A 20,770-nucleotide genomic window follows, 5' to 3' on the forward strand; every position below is an offset into this window, starting at 1 on the left:
TGACATCTTTTGTCCTGTCTCAGGCACCGTAGCTATACAACGCGCTTGGATAGGGGAGGGGGAGTTGAAATTCTTGTAATTTGCAACCCTCACCACTAGATGTCACTAGAACTTACACACTCGACCTTTAACTGTTGCGTAGCAAGAATGTAGCTGTATATGTATGTGTACAGCAATAGGGAACCCTGTATTTTGTAATAAAAACATTTAAATAGATCGGTGGAGGAACGAGCACTGAGAAGATAGGTGTATTGGATGTTCTTTTTGCCTTTTTTGAAAGTTGTGCTTAGACATGGATACAGTTACCAGACGATGATTTCCGACTGAGGAAAGGGTGAGTAGATGATGCTTTTTTCCCACCGTTTGGACCTTTCAGGTTAACGTGAGGATTCACATTTATATAAGCGATTAGATTTGGTGTTCTTGTCTTTTCTTCACAACTCACAGACCACTTGAAATACACAAGTCATCTTGATCTGATTTAAGAAACATAAGAGCACTAATTAATGATACAACTAATATTGATAAGACTCAAACCAAATGAACCTGAAAATAAAGAGCGCACTTTACTTTTGTATTTGTTTTGCATAATTTGGTATTATTTGTTAATTGTAACAACTGTTATTGGGATATTTGGGACCAGCCCTAAAATACACATATACCTAAAGTACTTTGCTTCTAAGACTTAGAACTAGTTTGACTCTATTCTCATGTTCCTTGAATTAAAAATGGTGTGTTTTGAAATGAATGCATTTTTAATATCCGTCCCTCCATCCATCGTCAACTGCTTATCCTGCGTACAGGGTTGTGGGGGGCTGGAGCCAATCCCAGCTGACATTGGGCGAACGGCGGGGTACACCCTGGAAAGGTCGCCAGTCCATTGCAGGGCCACACATTGACAAACAACCACTCACGCTCACACCAAAGGACAATTTAGAGTCACCAATCAACCTTGGCCGCATGTTTTTGGACTAGGGCTGAAATGATTCATCGATTAAATCGATTAATAAAATGCATCAACATAAATTCTATGCATCAATGCTTCATTTAATCCATGTAATTTTACAGCACAGAAATTTATTACTGTCGCACATCGCGCTTTTCCTGTGAACAGGACGTATAATGCCGCTGTTTGCAAAGTGGAGGAAAACAGCGAGGGACAAAAAAGAAAGTGTCCAAAGTATGGGATTATTTCAAGCTAAAGAAAACAACTCTGTAATGTTACCATCCGTCCACCGTAAAACAAAACTTATGTCGCCTGGGCAACAGCACGAAAGCACCTTATCAGAAAGCGCCGCCGCCGCCGCCGCCGCCGCCGCCGCCGCCGCCGCCGCTGCTGCTATCGAAGCTTAGAATACTACAATCATCGTTAGCTTCAGCCCTACTTTGGACGGTGGGAGGAAGCTGGAGCACCCGGAGAGAACCCACACAGACACGGGGAGAACATGCAAACTCCACACAGAAAGGCCGGGGCAACCGGGGTTTGAACCGACAACCTTCTTGCTGTGAGGCGACACAGAACCACATTTTTAAAATATGAATCTTAAATGCTTAGCGTATACCATGGACATTAAAAAGGCTGTAGATTTTCAATGAAATCACTTATTAATAAATTACTGTTTTACTTCCTTTTTGTCAGTGGGCTGTAGCCTCACTTAGAAAGAAGCCCACACCTGTTTTCTCTGTTGCTTGGAACAGCCACTATTCTGCTTTTAATGTGGAGGCACCGGGTCGGGATGTAGCTGCATGCGTACTCCCAAGACTCTCTGACTACAGTGACAACACCGCATCCTGTTTATGCGAGCCTGCAGTGATACAAGGCAGGAGCAGCCAGCTACTTTAGCACAGACCTGCTGCTGTTTGCTTCATAACGTTCAATTTAGATTTATTGTGTTTTTACTGATACTCAGGTACACAGCTTCTCCACCGCTCAGTCGCTGTGACTTACGAGACCACATAATATAAAATGATGCCTAATAACCAACACAATGGAAGACCCATCCACTACAATAATGTTACTTACTGTTTAACTGTTAGAAAGTATGGCAACAATCTCATTTATAATATTATATATAAAACATTTAGCTGTGCTCACATGGCTGAGCTTCCAGTGAAAGACACAAATAATAAAGTTAGTTACTGAAAAGCAGACAGGTGAGCTAACGCTGATGTATCGCGTCGGCTAAATCCAGTAAATTTACCGTTATCATTTAATGAGCATGGATGAGTTCAACCTGCAGCTGATAAAAATGTAACAGTATCGTTGCAGTGGGAGTTTACCTGAGTTTCCAGCATGTTGTGTGAAGCGGTCTCCCGGTGAGTCTGTATGTAGTCTCTTTCATACTGCTTTATTTTCCGGAGGATTGTGCCAATATGCCAGCTCGCTGTGCTGGAGGAAAGTTACGGTTATGGAGCTGACAGGGGTGTTTGATTTGATTGTCAGTCTTTGTGCTGCAGGTGGCGCTGGCGTGATGATGACCTTGCACCTAAAGATATGACCAACATTATTAAAATCCACAACACGAACAACGAGCAGGCCTGGCAGGAGATCCTGAAATGGGAGGCCCTGCATGCACGGTGAGTTTACAAACTGTAGAACTGGCTAAAAGAACAAAGCCTACAGCTTTCCATTCAGTTTCTTACCATTTTGAGACTAATGTAGAATTGTTACTTCTTCACTGAAAGGCAGATGTTTTTACAAATATACAATAACAAGCTTTCCATGGAAACAACAGTAGCATGAAATAGAAACCCATGTTCTCTACGTACTGACTGAAGTTATTTGAGTGATTTATCTTGTGTCTGCTTGCAGTGAATGTCCATGTGGGCCCACCTTGAAGAGGTTTGGTGGTAAAGCCAAAGAGTACTCGCCGAGGGCTCGCGTCCGCCACTGGATGGGGTGAGCTTTATCTATAGACGAGAAGAAAGCGCTGTGAGTGACAGGAGGCGGTGCTGTGTGGGCACTGCAGCGGGGGGGTGTCAGCTCGCTGTCGGGGAGAATACTGTAGAAAAGTAATATTAAAACCTTTTGAAATATTCAGAATAGACAAGTATAAGAGAGTCAATATTTTTGACATGTACTGCAACAATGCATTCTCTGTGAACTGTTCCCATTAAATCGTATTATAGTATTTTAATAACTTGCTGTTGTAATAGGTAGGTAGATTTATTTTGTCATAATATATCAGGTTATATAGTGAAATTGAGTTTGTAACTCCCTTCTGCTACATAGCAGGCAATATACATTAATAAAGAATCAATTGTGAAAAATGGTAAACGGAAATAAACTATGATCAATGGAGCAGAGCTGAGGATGAATTAGAGTTTAAGAGTCTGATAGCTTGGGGGGGGGGGGAGCTGTTCTGCAGTCTGATGGTGTGGCAGCAGAAACTCTGTGCTTTGGTCGCTGTGATTGGTCGGTTCACGTAAAGTGAGATTGACAAGCTACTTTATTCACACGGCTGCATGAGAAGCACCCGACGGAGAGATTAGCAGGCGGGTGAGAACGGGAACAGGTGAGCATCATGTAGCACTAGGGATGGGTATCACTACTCGATACTCTTATGGTATCGACCGAAACAGCCCAGTATCAAGTAGAATTGAAACGTCTCCAGTCAAACCAGTACTTCATTCAAAACTTTTTGTATCCAGATTGAGTCAAAAAAATTAGTTGTCTGTATGGTATTGCTTGCAGCCAAACACGCAAGCAACACACCAAAAGAAAGAGAACAGCACGCTTTTTTTCCCCTTATGTGGCTGCATCATAAACTGTATTAAAAAAAGGCCTGCAGGCGCTATGTCCATGTGTGATTTTTAACAGCTGCTCACCTTCGGCTGTGGTCTCAGGCATGTTGGTCACTGTTGCAAGTTTAGTACTACCGAATCTGTGATTCCGAACTTGTTTTCTGCATCATGGAAATCATACAGCCCTACTTTATTTACCAACCTCTTTCTGCCATTGAATTGGTGGAAAGCATCACTCCTTGTGTACAGCCACATCTTGCTGCCATTAGTGACTTCCAGTGTGCAGAATTGCCCAATGCAGCTTTAAAGTACCAGATACCAGCTTCCCATATCTTTTTTGTAATTAATTCATTTCTTTCATGCTTCTACCTTCTACCTCTCCTCATTAGCTATGAGCTGCCTTTTGACCGCCACGACTGGATTGTTGACCGCTGTGGGAAGGAGGTCCGCTATGTCATCGACTACTATGACGGTGAAATCAACAAAGACACCTACCAGTTCTCGATCCTGGATGTACGCCCCGCGTACGACTCTTTAGAGGCTGTCTGGGACCGCATGAAGGTTGCCTGGTGGCGCTGGACCTCCTAAAGGACTCGGACACATACCCAGGTGACTGTGTGAATACAGTCCCACGCATACAAGGACTGTGAAACTGGCGTTCCCTGTTTCAGCTCTTTCCAAGATGTGTGCTGCTGTGAAAAGAAACCATAAACTCACGAAGAAAAAGAAATTGACTTAGACTGTGTTAGTTACAGCAGTACCTCACTCAGTTACGCTGTATGAAGCTTCATATGCTAATCAAATTGATTTCAGTGGAAAATATCATTTTTGGGTTTGCGTTGAAATTCACACCGCATGTTTGTCACACGTGGCTCATACTGTCTCTGGGAATCTGTTCAGCTGTATTAACTCTTTTCCCACTTAAAAATATAAAGAAGAGCTTACTTAAAGGAACACTCCATCAATTTTACATTTACAATTTACAATTAAGTTCATCGTGAGGAATACTACTCAACTTGAAAAAAAACGGTTGTATGTTTTCTTTGGTCAAGTCTGAGAAGCCAGAAGTTGTGTTTTTAAAATGCACGGTCATTCACCAGGCAGGGAGGGTTGAAAGAAAGATGCTTTTGTGTTGCATTAAGGGAAATGTAGAATCCAGCATTGTTGGCTCTTATACTAGAAATGTCAAGATACCTCAACCACGTTACATTTAAGGAAATGGAAACTAAATTGCTAGAGTACATGATTTGTCCACATATCTCAACTGTTTTTTTAATCTGCTGAGATTTAATGATGTTTCAGTACACCAATGTTGCTTCTGCTCATCTCATTTGGTCTTTGAATCAAGTCATCATTCTTTAGAAACAAAGATTTACCACAAACCCAAATTCCATGACGGAAACTTGTGGTTGTGATGTGTATCATAACCACTAGGCCCACTTAGACACCTCAGTTAAATTTTTTTTCTGTGAGGTTCTTTTCTGTCATATTTTCCCTTTGAACTGCCAGCCTGGTAACTTTGGCTTACATATGTATGCACAGCCGACACACTTTGTGTTCCAAAAATGCTCCCAGTCAATAACCTATGATGTTGGTATGTAAGATTAGTTGTGTTTATATTCAGGTTTTAATTTATTTGTTTATGAATGAGTGTAGACTTCTGTGTGCAGAATCTTGATGCTTTTGTTCCCAGAAAGTGTTCTTGTATCTAAAAATGATTTTACTAGCTTTAGTGGTCAATTAAATTATCAATAAAGATGGTCATCTTCTGCATCTGCATTTCTCTTGGAAATGTCAGTTTTTACGTGCACTACATGGCCAAAACCTGGCTGTACGGACTTGCTCCACATGTGTATTAGTGAGTTCTATCACTGATGGCTTTTCAGTTCATCCCAGAGGTGTTGGATGAGGTCAGGGCCTGTATTTGTCAAGCCTCTCAGAATTACTCATAAGAAAACGGCTAAGAACCGACTGAAGAGTAAAAAAATCTTGGCTCAAAGCTGTGCTTAAAAGTTAGTTATCAAGCATCTCAGTTCTAATTTTAGTGAAGTATAGGACTAAATCTTAAGTGTCAGTCTTAGCGCTGATTCACAACACTTTGCTGTGCTGCAAACAGGATTTTGGTTGACGATGTAGGCGAGGACCAATCACTGAGTAGATATCCTTATTTAAGAATATTCTCAGATAAATTCACATTGAATGGTGAAATTCCTAAGAGGAGTTTATATTTAACAGACGTTGGACAATTAAGAACTTTTAAGAGAATACATTATGTACATAGGCTACGGACACATTGGAAATGAAAGATAAAAACACTGATCTTTCAATGAGTGCCATCAGTTGCACCTATGACTCCTGGAAAGCCGGCTATTTGCATGAATTGCGTTTGCTCCTGTTGATTAAGCAGGGTGTTGATAGGAAGTCGATGAAACGCATGACAGTGTGTGGAGCTGTAGGTGCCATAATTGTTTTCATGACAGTTTGGCTTATTGATGGTTGTGATGGCTCTCAATCATCAGCATTGCTGCGTTTGTCCTGTGGCAAATAAACAAAGCAAACAACCTTCAATTTAGCTAAGAACTTGCTGCTGCGTAAAGTCAGATGACATCCCTCACCAACTCGCTGACAAAGATTATGCCTGCGCTGTCCGACCCCGTCTAATTAAGTGCACGTCGTCAAATAATTCAGAAACATTCTTCCTCTCCTGAAAGATGTGCGCATCACTCTGTCTCCACAGCGCCATCATAAGCCCTAACCACCTGAGAGACCTCTGGAACTGTCTTAAATAACTGGGAGAGTGAGAGTGCTTCTCCGCTTTAAGAAATTTGATAACTTGCTTTTATACTTAAGTTTGAAAGTAGGACTTAAGACTAAAACGGCACTTGAGAAGCTTGATCAATACCAGCCCTGAGATCTGTGCAGATCAGTCATAATGTGAAAAAGTGCGTTGTTAGCACCAGAACCAGACAGAGATTGAAGGATCAGGAAACCTTTTGGAGGTGTTTTGAGTTAATCAGCTGATTAGAGCTCTTCTCGGGTCACATTTCTGTATTATAAATTCTTTACTCTAAAATTCGAATAGTTTTGAGATACTGGAGTTTTGATTTCCATGAGCTCTAATCATCAAGATTAAAATTAAAAAAATGTAACTATTTTTTTTTAAAACAAAATGTGCAAATGTGCTCTATAGATGATGGCTTTTTTTCATCCCCACGCACGCGCTTCCATCAGGCTCAACATACTCTTGAGTTGACTGAACTTATTCTGATCGGCCTTTCTGAAACGGAAAACTTTGACAAAGTTTGACAGCTCAGAGTTCAGGTTTACACTCAGAGTTTGTTGAACCTGCTTTCTGAAACAGGGCACTCTGTGGTGATATTTACAGAAACCCGACAGTTCCCACCAAGAGCAAGCACTAACAAATGCAATATACAATATGTCAGAGGTCACACGGGTTAAGTGTCTTGCTCAGGGACACATTAGTGTATTACAGTGGACGTGAACCCAGGTCTCTCAGACCAAAGCCATGCATCTTATCCACAATTAGCTTTGTAAAGCAATGAAATGAAAAATCCATTCATGCCATAAAAAGTGCTCCAATAGTGGTGAAAGACTGAATCTCAACCTTTACTGAAAATGCACCTCATTACCAACAACAGGCAACAGACTCTTAGGAGTGTGGTAGGACTGCAAACCCTGAAGTTACATCGCTAATGTCAAATCCTGCTTTGTAGAACAGGCCCTTAAAATTGAACATAGGTGTGCTAGAGGCAACATGACATTAACATAAACAACCTTAAACTAAAAGTATCAAATATGACCCCTGAAAATGTCTTATTTCCAAGAAAATAACATTAACTACAGCTCTCTCTAATTGTTGGATTGTGCTACTTGGTCTGTGTTTGCACTTAAATGGCCTAAAGCAACAAAACAAACAAAAAAATAAAGATAATAAAGATATTTTGAGGCAGGTATGTGGAACACACTAGTCTGAATGGATAGTTTTTATTTATTTAAAATAAACCTGATTTGCGAAGTTAACCTGGCTGAACTGATCGTTTTCCTTAATGAAACACATTTGGACAAAGCCTGAATGATGCAGTTTTGAAGCTGAACACAAGAGGGAGGTGTTTCACTAGAATTGGCGATCTTGGTTTGTAGTGGAAGAGCACAATAAAAACATCCCACGTGAACAAAAAAAAGCAAATTTTCTGTCATGAGTCCCCTGCTTTTGTTTTTGTCATTTTGTTTGATGGATCACATTAGAGTCCACACTCCCTCGCAGATAATTACGTCCTCTTCCTCACAAATCTGAAGGAATATTCTTCTATCTTACCGTGTACACATTATTTCCCCTGTAAAATCTTTATTTTACAGACTTGGTGTAAGCACAGGCCTACATGTTTTGAATATATTGTGGTTTTGCAGCTTATGCTAATACTATGTGTATTATACATGATTCACGTATGCAAATGTATGTTGTATGTGTTGCACTCAGAAATGTAATTGATATATTATCCATGGAAAAAAATCAGTGGTAGTCAGGCTTAGTTATAGTTGAATGAAGGTACTGTTGTGGTTGCTGTTGATGCCTTCAGACATACTGAATGTCATCAGGATGTTGTTTCTTTGCCACCTATTTGTGCTTGTGAGACACATATTTGTTATTGTCATTGTTATTTCTCTTTTTTATCGTTCTGGTTAAGTTCATTTGACTTCATTTCAGTACCATGCATTGGTAAAATAGTCTGGTGCAAAACAAGGCAGAGTAACCGTATGCATTCCTCACTTTACGTGGGCTAACAGTGTTAGAAGTTACAATGTCATGTTTATAAGGATTTACACAAGCCTCATATTGTTACAGTAGATTTATGAAAGATTATGCAAAGGCTTGGATGTAACGAATGAAGGTGAAAATGAATTTTTTGCTTGAGGGTTGTATTTGGCCCACAGGGCCCACTATTGCTTTATGGGTAAAAGTAAAAGCACTGAGATATTTAGAAACTAGGGCAATCATTTCAATGCATTTGTTTGTTATTAAATCAAGGAATGTTTTAGTTTGACTGAGCCCTAACACCGGAGAGGACTGAACTGTTGACTGCTGTCAGAAAAAACACAGGGCCGTACAGAAAAGCCCTAATGTGTACAGTAGTTAATGAGTTTTTAAAAATATATATTTTTTATCTCTTATTTACTACTTTCTTCAATTTATCACATGTGGTCATGGTCTGATTTATTTTCTCAGATACACCGCTAGTAGGTGAGACACATTATGAGCTACTGCATGTCCTCATGTGCTCTAGATCTCAGCCTCCAATGGTTCAAGAACTTAATGACGTTTCTGTTGTCAATAAAATAAGCTGTATATGTGTTGGGATGTGCTCAGTTTACCTTTACAGAGGTAGATGGAATTGAAACTAGTGAGTCTGGGTTCACTGTGTGTTAAGACACCAGCTCTTTCTTTATCTTTCTCAAACTGCAATTTCGTCTGTTCTTGCATTCCTTTGTATTGTAAAACAACGTCATTCACGGCCCAAGTGCCGGACCGGAAGTTTTTTATTGCTCCAGCCCTTTTATCAGGGGTGCTGTGGGAGCTGACGTGTGAACTTAGGTAGACAAATATTTTTCACATCATCCAGTGGTGATGGTAATAATTATCATCCTGGAACTGCTGTTGTTTGAGAAAATGTAGATTTTGAATATGTGGTTAATTCATCAATATAATGCCAACATGAAAATTTGCTCTTTGTCCTCGAATTTCTGATTAGCTGTGGGTCATTCATGTAGGTAGATAGAGCAAGAGCTGAATGCACCATGAGGGTGGCAAACACAACATGTCTTGTGGCTGCTGCATTGCATTCTGGTCTATTCAGGCTCCTGCCAGTGGCGAAGCTGGTCTCTCTGTCCCTTGACTGATAGATTCCTGCCTGTATGATTGTTGAACGTCAGGGCAGGACAAAAACATCTCTCTTTAAATCTAAAGGAGCATGACACCTGACATTTACCTTCCATGTTGAAGACAACATGATGTCTCAACATGACGTCTCACTGGCCAGTCATCCGTAGCAATAAGGACAAAATGGATCCAGGATGCATCATACATCGGCAGTTCTTCTGGCTGTATTTCTCCTTTAAATACAGGTCTGTGTGGGTCGACCATGGAGAAATGCGTATGTTGCCTGAAATAATGTGCATGTTGATTTCCCATGTGTTTCAGGGAGGCCAGATAGCTGCATAGCACACAGCAGATGTCAAAACAGCCCCTGGCATTCTGTGTGAAAGTCAGATATTTTATCATATCTGCTCTCTGCAGTCCCCATTTCCATACCAAAGACGGGCCTTTCCAGCACTGTGTCTGCCACCGGCCACCCACTACCCCAGCTCTGTCCACGTGTCCGCTCACTATCAGCATCAGAAATCATCTTGTTATAGGGGGAGGCCGCTCTGTTTGCGGTTTTACATCGACAGGGCGTGTTTGCTGGCTTATCTGCTAATCAGTGTGAACATGCAGTCATTCATGTGTGTGTGGGTGTTGGGACCCAATGTCAATTCTCAAATGTGACTGCTTGAGCTATTATGTCAGTTCTGTGTCGATTTGCAACAGTTTGAAGTGGAGAGGCCTACGTTTGCTTTCAGGTAAATTATTATGATTTGGACATGCTCCTTTAAATGAAGCCATTAAAGTAAATCATGGAGCTGGTAAGATCTTGGAGCCAAAACTGTGCCTTAACTGCAAGTAGAGCAGGAGAAATGTAGTAAGGAGAACCTGGATCATTAATGGAACATGTACATGTAATAAATCGCTGTTTATTGAATATTGTTTCTATATTGCAGATGATACAATAATTTGAGATATTTGGAAGAATTGAATTTCCTTCATTTCCCATGTAAGACACAGCTTCAGCTGGGCCTGTGGAGCCTGATCAGCATGGATCACTACACAATGCATGCTGGTTAGATTTCTGTGCGATTTGAACCTTGCCGTGATGTAAGCTCACAAGAGCTGCTATCCACGGACAGCAAGACCTCAGGGCAAGATGGGAAACGCTTGGCTGTCCCTTGATCTAAGAGCCCATTGACTCATGTGTTTGACCATAAATGCATTTTTATACCCAAACAAACCCATCTTTAACCATTATTACTGGGGACGACCAGCTGAATGCATTGGTGTAACATTCTGATCTACTGGAAAGTAAATGTTGATGTGACTTCCTGCACAGACTGAGAGTAGCAACACAGAAAGCAGCAGGGCTGCAGGAACAACTACAAATAGGAGACCCACAGAGCTGTCAATCCAAATGCACTTCAGATCCCCTTCTGTTGCTATTTCAGCTGATCAAAGTGTTGTAAAATAATAGAGCTCAATTAAAATGTATGTATATCTCTCAGTTCTCTGGTGTCAGTGTTTACAACAATGGGGTTTTCCCACGCCTTTCAGGTGACAGTTAATTTATTTTAACTTTGAACTCTGGTTATCCCATCGTGCTCCTGCTCATACAAAATGAATGTGTGGCTGCCGCTCAAACCAGTTCATGCCTTCCCGTGTTTCCACTCTGACAGATGGAAAATGTCTTTCTTGACTGCAGCATTTTGTTACTTCCTCCTGCTGCACCACCTGCTCTAGTCCACTTTTCAGGCTAGGTGAAATTCATCTCAAACTAGCGTCCTGTTAAAGACCCTACACACCTATGTAGGTCACTTCACGCCTAAAATCCTTCTAAGGATGATGTGTGTTAACACTGAATTACAACTTACTGTTTCTTTTTTTAACACCTTTATCATTCTTATTGGTTTTTGAGGTTTGCTGAACTCATGTAACAAAGCTCTGACAAGTTTAACCTTTAACAATATGTTTGGTGGTCAATGAATGAAGTGACTTCCCATAATCAGTACTGTATCTATAAATATGACTCATTTTTATTGCCAACAAACAAACATAACCACGTTTATTTCTGTTATTATGTTGTAATATTTTCTGTTAAAAAAACTTTCAAAATAGTGAGTGTAACAGTTTCATGATGCCACCTACAGTAGGAAGGAGGTTTATTTCTCTACAGTCGTAAATAATAGCTGATCAGAATATAGATGAGTAAATATCAGTTTGATGAAGGGACCAGGATTATTCTTGAATCTTATGAAATGTGAAATAATGGAGTTTATTGAGAAGTAATCTTCGTCCTGGTTATGGTGATCAGCTAAAGCGGAGGCTTTAACACAATTGTCTGTTAGATTTCCAGCTTCACTTTTGAAACACAAGCTCATTTTATTTGAAGAATAACATTAAAAAAGGGCAGCGGTTACATTTAAGCTCAACACACAAATAAATGATTATTTCTAAGCTTCTAGATATAAAAGATAAAAAAATATTTGCCTATATAAATGAATGTGGAACAAAGTTAAACAATCATTATACAGTAATACATATATCTAAATCATCAAATCAGCTAAAAATCCCTGCCGCTATGTAAGTTGGCTTCTATTGAACAGTGTCAGAGGAAACGGTGTGTTTGAATGCATGGATACAGTTCATCTATTTTTCATTCACTTCTTACAAAACTATTTGGAACTACTGTTGGCATGAAGAGTGACTTTACAATGTGTTAAGTGTTTACTTCTCTATTCAGTATTTTCTTCCTTCTGACTCCCTTGGCTTGTATGTTTTTTTGAGTTTGTGTGTCCTCATACTTTTGGCTATATAATTATGTTCAAATTGGCGTTAGTGTTAAGAAGCCTTTGTAAAAGCCCCCACCTTTCACATTTTGCCTGACTGCCTCAGCAGCCTTTTCAGCCTCTGCCGCTGGCTCCACATATGAGAGCTCCCTCCTTTTGTAGGACTCTATCTCCTCGTGATAAATGCTTTTTATCAAGACATACTATAACTGATCTGCAATCATGCAGAACAGAGTTTGAGTGCAGACTCTACTCAGATTTCTGATCTATTCCTCCCAAGAGCGGCAGTATCAGTTGGTTCCGCAAGTGACCCACAACGACATCTATTTAAGTTCAAATGACAAAGCCCTCTAATTGTAGAACTTGCGAAAGGCGAAAGGCGGGGTACACCCTGGACAGGTCGTCAGTCCATCGCAGGGCCATAGTAAATTTTATACTCTTTGTAATTTGTGTGCAAAACCAGACGTTGCATATTTATTGTTTGTAACTTTACCAGATATTGCATAGTTGTTGTTGCTAATGGTATGTTCCATTTGACATGGGAAGTTGGAATTTCCGTGTTCAAAGTCGGAAATTTCAAAGGGAACACCCCCTTAAGTCGGATTTCCGGCTTGGAACTTCGACTTCGTGATCCAAGATGGCTGCTCAGAGTATCAGCAGTTGCCAAAAGCTGTGGTTTATACTGTTTATTAGCACTTCTGTGTACTTGTGTCTCATATAAATTTTCGTACACAAAATGCTGTCCAACTGCTGTCTGTGGACATGTTGCTACAGTGTTTAGTATGAGTATATACCGCACAATGCGTTTTTTTAATCAACCGGTGTAACAATGGCTGACCTGGCTAGTTGTAAACAATGGCTGGCCGAGCGAGGTACTCAGGCCAACGTGCAAGGACGCACAGCGTACGCTGACTGACCAGATACTGTGTGTGGAGCAGACGAACCCAGACTCCCTTGTTATTGTTCTCGGTGATTTTAACAAAGTAAACCTCAGCCAAGAACTCCCCAAATACAGACAGTTTCCAACCAGTGTCCAAACGGAGAGGGGAACACTTTGGATAACTGCTACACCACAATAAGCAGTGCCTGTCACACTGTCACAAGCGCTCGACTGGGACACTCTGATCATGTCATGGTCCACCCGATTCCTGCATACAGGCAGAAATTAAAGCTCTGTAAACCTGTGGTGAGGACATCAAAGCAGTGGACCAGTGAAGCTGTAGAGGATCTTCAGGCGTGTTTGGACTACACTGACTGGGATTTTTTCAGGACTGCTACCAACCATCTGGATGAGTTTACAGAGGCTGTGACGTCCTACATCAGCTTCTGTGAGGACACATGTACAGTATACCAACACGCACCAGGGTGAGTTATAACAATGAAAAACCCTGGTTCACAGCCAAACACAGACAGCTAAGGTTAGAAAAGGAGGAGGTATTTAGGGACCGAGCCGGGTGCAGGGCGTTAAAGTACTCGACTGTACTCAGAGAGGCTAAAAGACCAGTACTCTGCAAACGATGCCACTTCTGTCTGGAGGGGTTCAGACAGATCACTAACTACAAACCCAAAGCTTCCCACTCCATCAACAACTCTCACCTGGCAAATGAGCTGAACCAGCTCTACTGCCCCTTTGAGAGAAAAACAAGGACCACAGGACTAAATGACTTCAGACCCGTCGCCCTGACCTCTGTGGTAATGAAGTCTTTTAAGAGCTTTGTGTTGTCCCACCTCCAAATCCATCACAGACCCACTCCTGGACCCCCTGCAGTTTACCTACAGAGCCAACAGGTCTGTAGATGATGCAGTAAACATGGCCCTTCACTACATCGTCCAGCACCTGGAATCACCAGGAACCTACGCCAGGATCCTGTTTGTGGATTTCAGCTCTGCTTTTAACACCATCATCCCCTGCTGCAGGACAAGCTCTCCCAGCTGAGCGTGCCTGACTCCACCTGCAGGTGGATCACAGACTTCCTGACGGACAGGAAGCAGCACGAGAAGCTGGGAAAACATGTCTCTGATTCCAGGACCATCAGCACCGGTTCCCCTCAAAGCTGCGTTCTTTCCCCCTTTCTCTTCTCCCTGTACACCAACAGCTGCAGCTCCGGTCACCAGTCTTACAAGCTCCTGAAGTTTGCGGCGACACCACCCTCATTGGGCTCATCTCTGGTGGGGATGAGTCCACCTACAGGTGGGAGATCGACCATCTGGTGACCTGGTGCAGCCAGAACCACCTGGAGGTCAACACTCTGAAGACAGTGGAGATGGCAGTGGACTTCAGAAATAGCACAGCCCCACCCTCCCCCATCATCCTGTGTGACTCCTCAGTCACCACTGTGGACTCCTTCCACTTCCTGGGCACCATCATCTCCCAGGACCTCAAGTGGGAGCTGAACATCACCTCCCTCATCAAGAAGGCCCAGCAGAGGATGTACTTCCTGCAGTAGCTGAAGAAGTTCAGCCTGCCAAAGACAATGATGGTGCACTTCTACACCGCCATCATTAAGTCTATCCTCACCTCCTCCATCACCATCTGGTATGCTGCTGCCACTGCCAGGGACAAGGGCAGGCTGCAGCGTATCATTCGCTCTGCAGAGAAGGTGATTGGCTGCAATCTTCCATCACTTCAGGACCTGTACGCCTCCATGACTCTGAGGCGAGCAGGAAAGATTGCAGCTGATTCCTGCTAATCCTGGACACAAACTGTTTCAGACTCTCCCCTCTGGCAGGAGGCTGTGGTCAATCAGGGCCAAAACCTCTCGCCACAAAAACAGCTTCTTCACGTCTGCAGCTAGCCTCATTAAGGCCCGGGTCCCCTACTGACCTTTCAATAATACAAATGTTTCTGCACATGTAAATACTGTTTCATTTCATATCATGCACAAACCTGGCACATTGCACATATTTGTTGTTAATTATTAATCTTTAATGTTGCATATTTTTATATTGTCAATTTATATATTTATGTACATAATACTCTCTTCCGTTGCAATACGTCTGCACATGTAAATATCTACAACGTTGTTCTTTCTCTGCAAATAGTTGTATTATTTTTCTCTATTTTTTATTATTCTTGTATAACTTGCATTGTCTCTTCCATATTTATATATTTCTACATTTATTTATGTCAACTGTATGTTTGTCTATGTGTAGCACCTTATCACCAAAGCCAATTCCTTGTATGTGTAAAACACTACATGGCAATAAAGCTGCTTCTGATTCTGCTTCTGATTCTGAACTCGGGTGTGATGTCAGTCCCAGCTCCGACCCCCAACGTCTGAGGTAAATGGAATGCACTATAAGCGTTGCTAACTTGACTGCGGAGCCTTTAACGTGTAAAAATGACACTGAAGGGGTACCCAGTGCGTTAAAAAGCGCCGCCAAAGGGCCTTGACCAAGCGTCAGTATGTGACAAGTCAGGAGTGAGAATGTATTGGTGTAAAAGATAGCTCCCTAGGAGTCTACAGCCATGCAAGATACCCTTAATTATGCATAACCCTAAACCTTTATGGGTGAGTTACGTATAAATTCACTCCCCATACAGTTATGGTCATAAAAGGGAAATTAGCGATAGAGACTGTTTTTTGTAACAGGCTGTATACAAGTTTAGTTTTGCTGTAAAATTAGGTATTGTAACATGCAATCAAGATGATCATAACATCATTGTAGAGAAATGGTGTTATACAACAGTGCAACTTCAGATAAACAAGCACAGCACACATATTCCCTGGTTTGAGAGTCATTCTAGTTGTGGAGGAACTTCCTGCACTAGTGAAGATCAAGGGTTTGCATATGCACTTTCTATCTAATCTATCTAGAATATTAAAATTTGACTAATAATAATTTTCCACAATATAATTTTTTTTTTGAGATGCACCTATATGTATATATACATTTGTGCAAGCCTGTTCTCCCTTTAGCTTGTAATATATGTACCTTTATATATATATTACAAGCTAGGGGGAGAACAGGCTTGCACAAAGAGGAAAACAAGTGTATCTGATTATTGTCTGGCACTTTGCTCATTAACTGAAATAAAGCACTTAGAGAGAGAAAACAGCTCTGTGGGAGGCAAATTCTCCCAAGAATACAGTGAACTGAGTGGATGACAGTTGAATTTTGGTAGGCTAATTGGTCCTCCACAAAGGAAAGAGCTTGTTGTTTTTTGTTAATTAGGGGGGAGGAAAGTTAAGTTGGAGTAAGTTTTCTTTAACAAACAAATACAGCCAAAGTTGTTATCATGGCTTTTTTTTAAATAAACATGTGTTCCTATTAATTTATTCCTATTCTGTCATGTTGTACATTCTTTGGAATTTGTTGAGATGGCTGGTGTTCTTCTTTAAAGCCCTGGCTTGGTATCGTCTTGTAAGGACCTCCTCCACCTCACCTCCTTGGCCTCCATAACTGCATGTAGCTGCATACTTGTGGCCATATCTCTGTATTAAAGCTTACAAAAGCCATGAGAATTCATCCTTTTTTAATTGATGCTATTTCCTCAAGTGCCCTGAGGTTTTATCTGTGTTTTTTTTTTTAGCCAGCTGAGGAGTGGGACCACACTCAGCACTGTACAGTAAGTGGTGCAGTTTGTTTTTTCTGCTCCAAAAGACAAAAAAAGTCAGGTTGCAGTAAATGAGGACAGCTCAGAAAATACCAGTAACATAAAGTGAAGAGAAAAATAGATAGAAAACAAATGCCCTCGGACCGCCAGTCTGCACTGCAAAAACTAAAATCGAAGTAACATTAATTATCTTAATTCAAGGCATATAAATATACTTGTTTTTTGTCTGACAAGATATTTCTTCTTACCAGGCGGCTTTTATGTTTTCACTTCTTTCAAGTTTTTTGTCCTTAAGTAGCAAGTGAAATGTTCTTGTTCGGTTGGCAGATAATTTAGTTTACTGTATTTTAAATAATATTTCCCCCATTTTATTGCTTTTTCTCTTTGATTCTGAGAGCTCAGTTTTTGCAGTGTGAGCTACGATTTTGGACCTTGTGTATGTTGTCAGTGTGTGTCCACTGCGTGGCACGGATCCTATTCAAATGAGAAAGTTTGTACATCTGGGCTTTCTGTATGGGAAGATTTGAAACCATAGTATCAACAGCTACCTTCAGTAAATGGGGCTAATACAGTCAACCCAATCAAAAGGTGGCATTTATCCTCCTGGTTTAAAGCCAAGAGATTAATTAAAAAGCTTGTCAGTGTAAGACAGTGAGAAGATGGATGTCCAAACACAGCCTCAGACAGAGTGAAGGCAGAGTTAAATGAGCAGTGATAGAGGCAGGCTAAAAGAGATGGAGTGCTGGATGAAATAGAAGTAGACAGCTAGGATGTAGCTGAGAGCTTCATCCCATATCTCCTCAGGATCGTAATCAGTCCTCCTCCAATTTGGCCCACGCCGCTTATCGCACTACCGGGAGCCATGACCCACAGACTTTTACGGTGTGGTTGACTGGCAAATGGAGAGATAGGCCAAGTCTGCCTGCCAATGTCTTTTAATGAGTGTGCCGATAAACAGCGAGGAGGACCGGAGCTGAGGCCCTTTATAATTACTTCTCCAATGATCACCCTATTTCACCCTGTATACCAGATCAATATTTCAACACATGGCCTTGATGACTTACAAAGTCACTTAATCTCACTTGATATTGCCTTTACCGAGGTAGGTTGGGAGGAGGCCTTTATACATAGAGGAATAGCTGAACGGGTGGGATTCATCTCAGGATATACTGGCTTTGAGGAAGGAACTAAGACAAACTTTGAGGAGGGACAGAAAGAAAGATAGCAAGCAAAAACAACAAGGAAAGTGTGAGTGCACTAATGAGAGCAAGAGAAGAGCGGGCTAACTGAGTTCTGTCAGGACATTTTGAATAGTTCTCATTGGAGAACTAACAAAGATTCAGCCATGTTAACAGGATATCAAGGCTATGCTTTTACCTATTCTGTAAACCACCCTGACGAAGACTCTAATTACAACACACTGATTACTCTTCTAGTAAATCAGCCAAGTGGCCTATTTATATATACACATAAGTCTACATACATATTTGTCTGTAGACACATTTAATATTTTTGTCTGTTCAGCTACACTATAAACTTAACTGGATATGTACGAATTGAACTCCAAAGGTTTTTTCCAGAAAACTACTAAAATTATGGCCATTTAAAAACATGCCTTTCCAAGTCTGTGCACAGCATGTCGGCTGTGCATGCACAAATGGGAAGTGTGCCTACAGACAAGCTTACAGTCAATTTAACCTATAATGAGTACCACATTACATATTATTTTATTTATTATTGTTATTTCCATGAGATGTGTCACACAAACCTGATCTGGGAATGTGTCCCCACATAAACTGTGTATGAACCCAGAGACTGCTGTTTTCTTGCATTGTAGAGAATTTATGGGATAATTTTCTTGAAATGCAAGAGCACTGGTTTAGTTTTAACGGTGGAGGGGACAAATAAAGAGGAGGGTCTGGGGGTCCTCCCCCAGAAAATTTTAAGCATTAAAGACTTCATGTCCTGCATTTTGGTGAAAGATTCTGCACCAATTTATGGTGGAAATTTCTTTATCTATATAAAAGGAAACACAATATTCAGGCGGGAGGTGACAGTTCAAAATATAAACAATTAATAGAATATAACGTTTCAGATTAAATAAAATCCCTGTTGAGTCAGCACACATGATTTAGTCTTCCCTCTTCTTTGTGACTTTGTTTGGGGAAATAACCTCTTTAAATGTGACTATGGCACCTTTTAACCTCAATGAGAAATGAATTGATTTTAATTCAATTAGAAACTCCTGGACTTTAATAGCTCCTGTGTTTCAGCAGATTTTCTTCTCATGTTCAAAACTTTCTGCCCATTCAGAATCTTTCCCAAATATCTGTGTTCTCTGACATGTCCAGAGAAAAGTCTATTATATTATATTTAATGAGAAGTCATAATATTTTTTAGTCTACCTGCCCTTTACTCCGCTATGCATTACGTATATTCACTATAGACCGTTTGACCGACACAATTTGGGGCTGCATGTGAAACTGAAATTAACTGAAATACTTCATTAGTGATCAGGCAGAAATCTCACCACAAATCCACACACACACTTCAGCAGCTCTGATAAAGTTCAGCTCACAGTCCCAAGCAGAGCAAGGATGCACTTCAGTTTTTTAGATATATTGCAAAACTCTATCAGTTATGTTACTACTTGGTCACAACTATCTAGATTCACAGTGCGAGGTGCACTTCAGTCGAAAACTTTCTCTTGCAGCGCCCCCTGAGTGCCCTAGGCAACCGCCTATGCCGCCTATGCCGCCTATGCCAGGGGCTGGCCCTAATCATCATCATCATCATCATCAATGGGGGTATAATTGTCCTCTTGATGTGTCTTGATTGTGGGTCTTGACCTGGCTGAAGAAACTGATCCTGGAATGTAAACTTTAAAATCATTGTGCTTGTAGTGGTTGGAGGTAGATGGGCCTTCTTGTGCAGAGTCTGTCCTTTCTTTGTAGATGTTTGTCTTTTGCAGCCTGAATTGTTTTTCTATGACGGTCTGTTTTGAGCAATGTCCTCCAAGTCAGTGGTGTTGATATTAGTAGTGAACCAGCCAGTGTGGGTTTCATCAATTTTATATCAAAAAGAATGAATGAATGAATTAGAAAGGGGGGGGGATACCAACCCTCAACAGACAGCTGAAGTACCCCAAAGGAGGGGGTGAAAGGTTAGCTCCACTCCCAAGTGCTGTTTGGGCAGTTTCAGCCATAAACCTACCACGTCCGGTGAAGTTGAGATAACAGACTCTATGCATGATTAAAATGACAATATTAACCTTGTCCAAAGACTAACCTCAACCTGAACCAGGCTGTGAGGACCTCAGCAGCCATAAACTGAACAACCTCTAAACACTCCCAAGACCAAGAGGGCAGGGTAACCATGGTAACGAAGTTCCCCTTCGAGGGAACTCGAACTGCGTCGGTTACGACACTATGGGAACGCCTCTAGGCGTAGCAGGTCTGAACGTGAATGAAATCACTCCAATCCTATTGGCTTGTTGCTAGAACGGTAAGGTGTGACGGAATAACCGGAGGAGTATAAAGCACACCTGTACACACTCATCATTAGCTTTTTTCTATTCAGCAGGCGCTCTGTATGTTGTTTGAAGAAAGCTCCAGTCCTACAAGCAGTGTGTCTTACCTGTAGAAGAAGTCTACCAGCATGTCCTGCAACCAGATGTACAGAAGGTGTGTTTTTTTCTTGCCCTCGGTACATCACGGATGGAGATTCTCATGAGATGTGTGTCTCATGTTTGGGGATGGAGCACGCCCGGGCAGCTCTCGAGGGGGCTGCCTGCGCCCG

At 41.3% G+C, this 20,770-nt stretch overlaps 1 protein-coding gene across 2 annotated transcripts in view; it reads left to right on the forward strand.

Moving 5' to 3' along the window:
* Positions 1-5,523, forward strand: part of LOC123978259 (holocytochrome c-type synthase) — a 12,484-nt gene extending 6,961 nt beyond the window's left edge. For both annotated transcript variants that reach the window (XM_046061432.1, XM_046061440.1), the window contains exons 6-8: positions 2,458-2,577; positions 2,813-2,899; positions 4,134-5,523. In XM_046061432.1, coding sequence (XP_045917388.1) covers positions 2,458-2,577; positions 2,813-2,899; positions 4,134-4,332 — 406 coding nt within the window. In that variant the 3' untranslated portion in view covers positions 4,333-5,523. The remainder of the gene's footprint in view (positions 1-2,457; positions 2,578-2,812; positions 2,900-4,133) is intronic.
* Positions 5,524-20,770: the final 15,247 nt, after the last annotated feature.

The sequence above is a fragment of the Micropterus dolomieu genome, linkage group LG01 (assembly GCF_021292245.1).
Source record: "Micropterus dolomieu isolate WLL.071019.BEF.003 ecotype Adirondacks linkage group LG01, ASM2129224v1, whole genome shotgun sequence".
Taxonomy (NCBI): Eukaryota; Metazoa; Chordata; class Actinopteri; order Centrarchiformes; family Centrarchidae; genus Micropterus; species Micropterus dolomieu.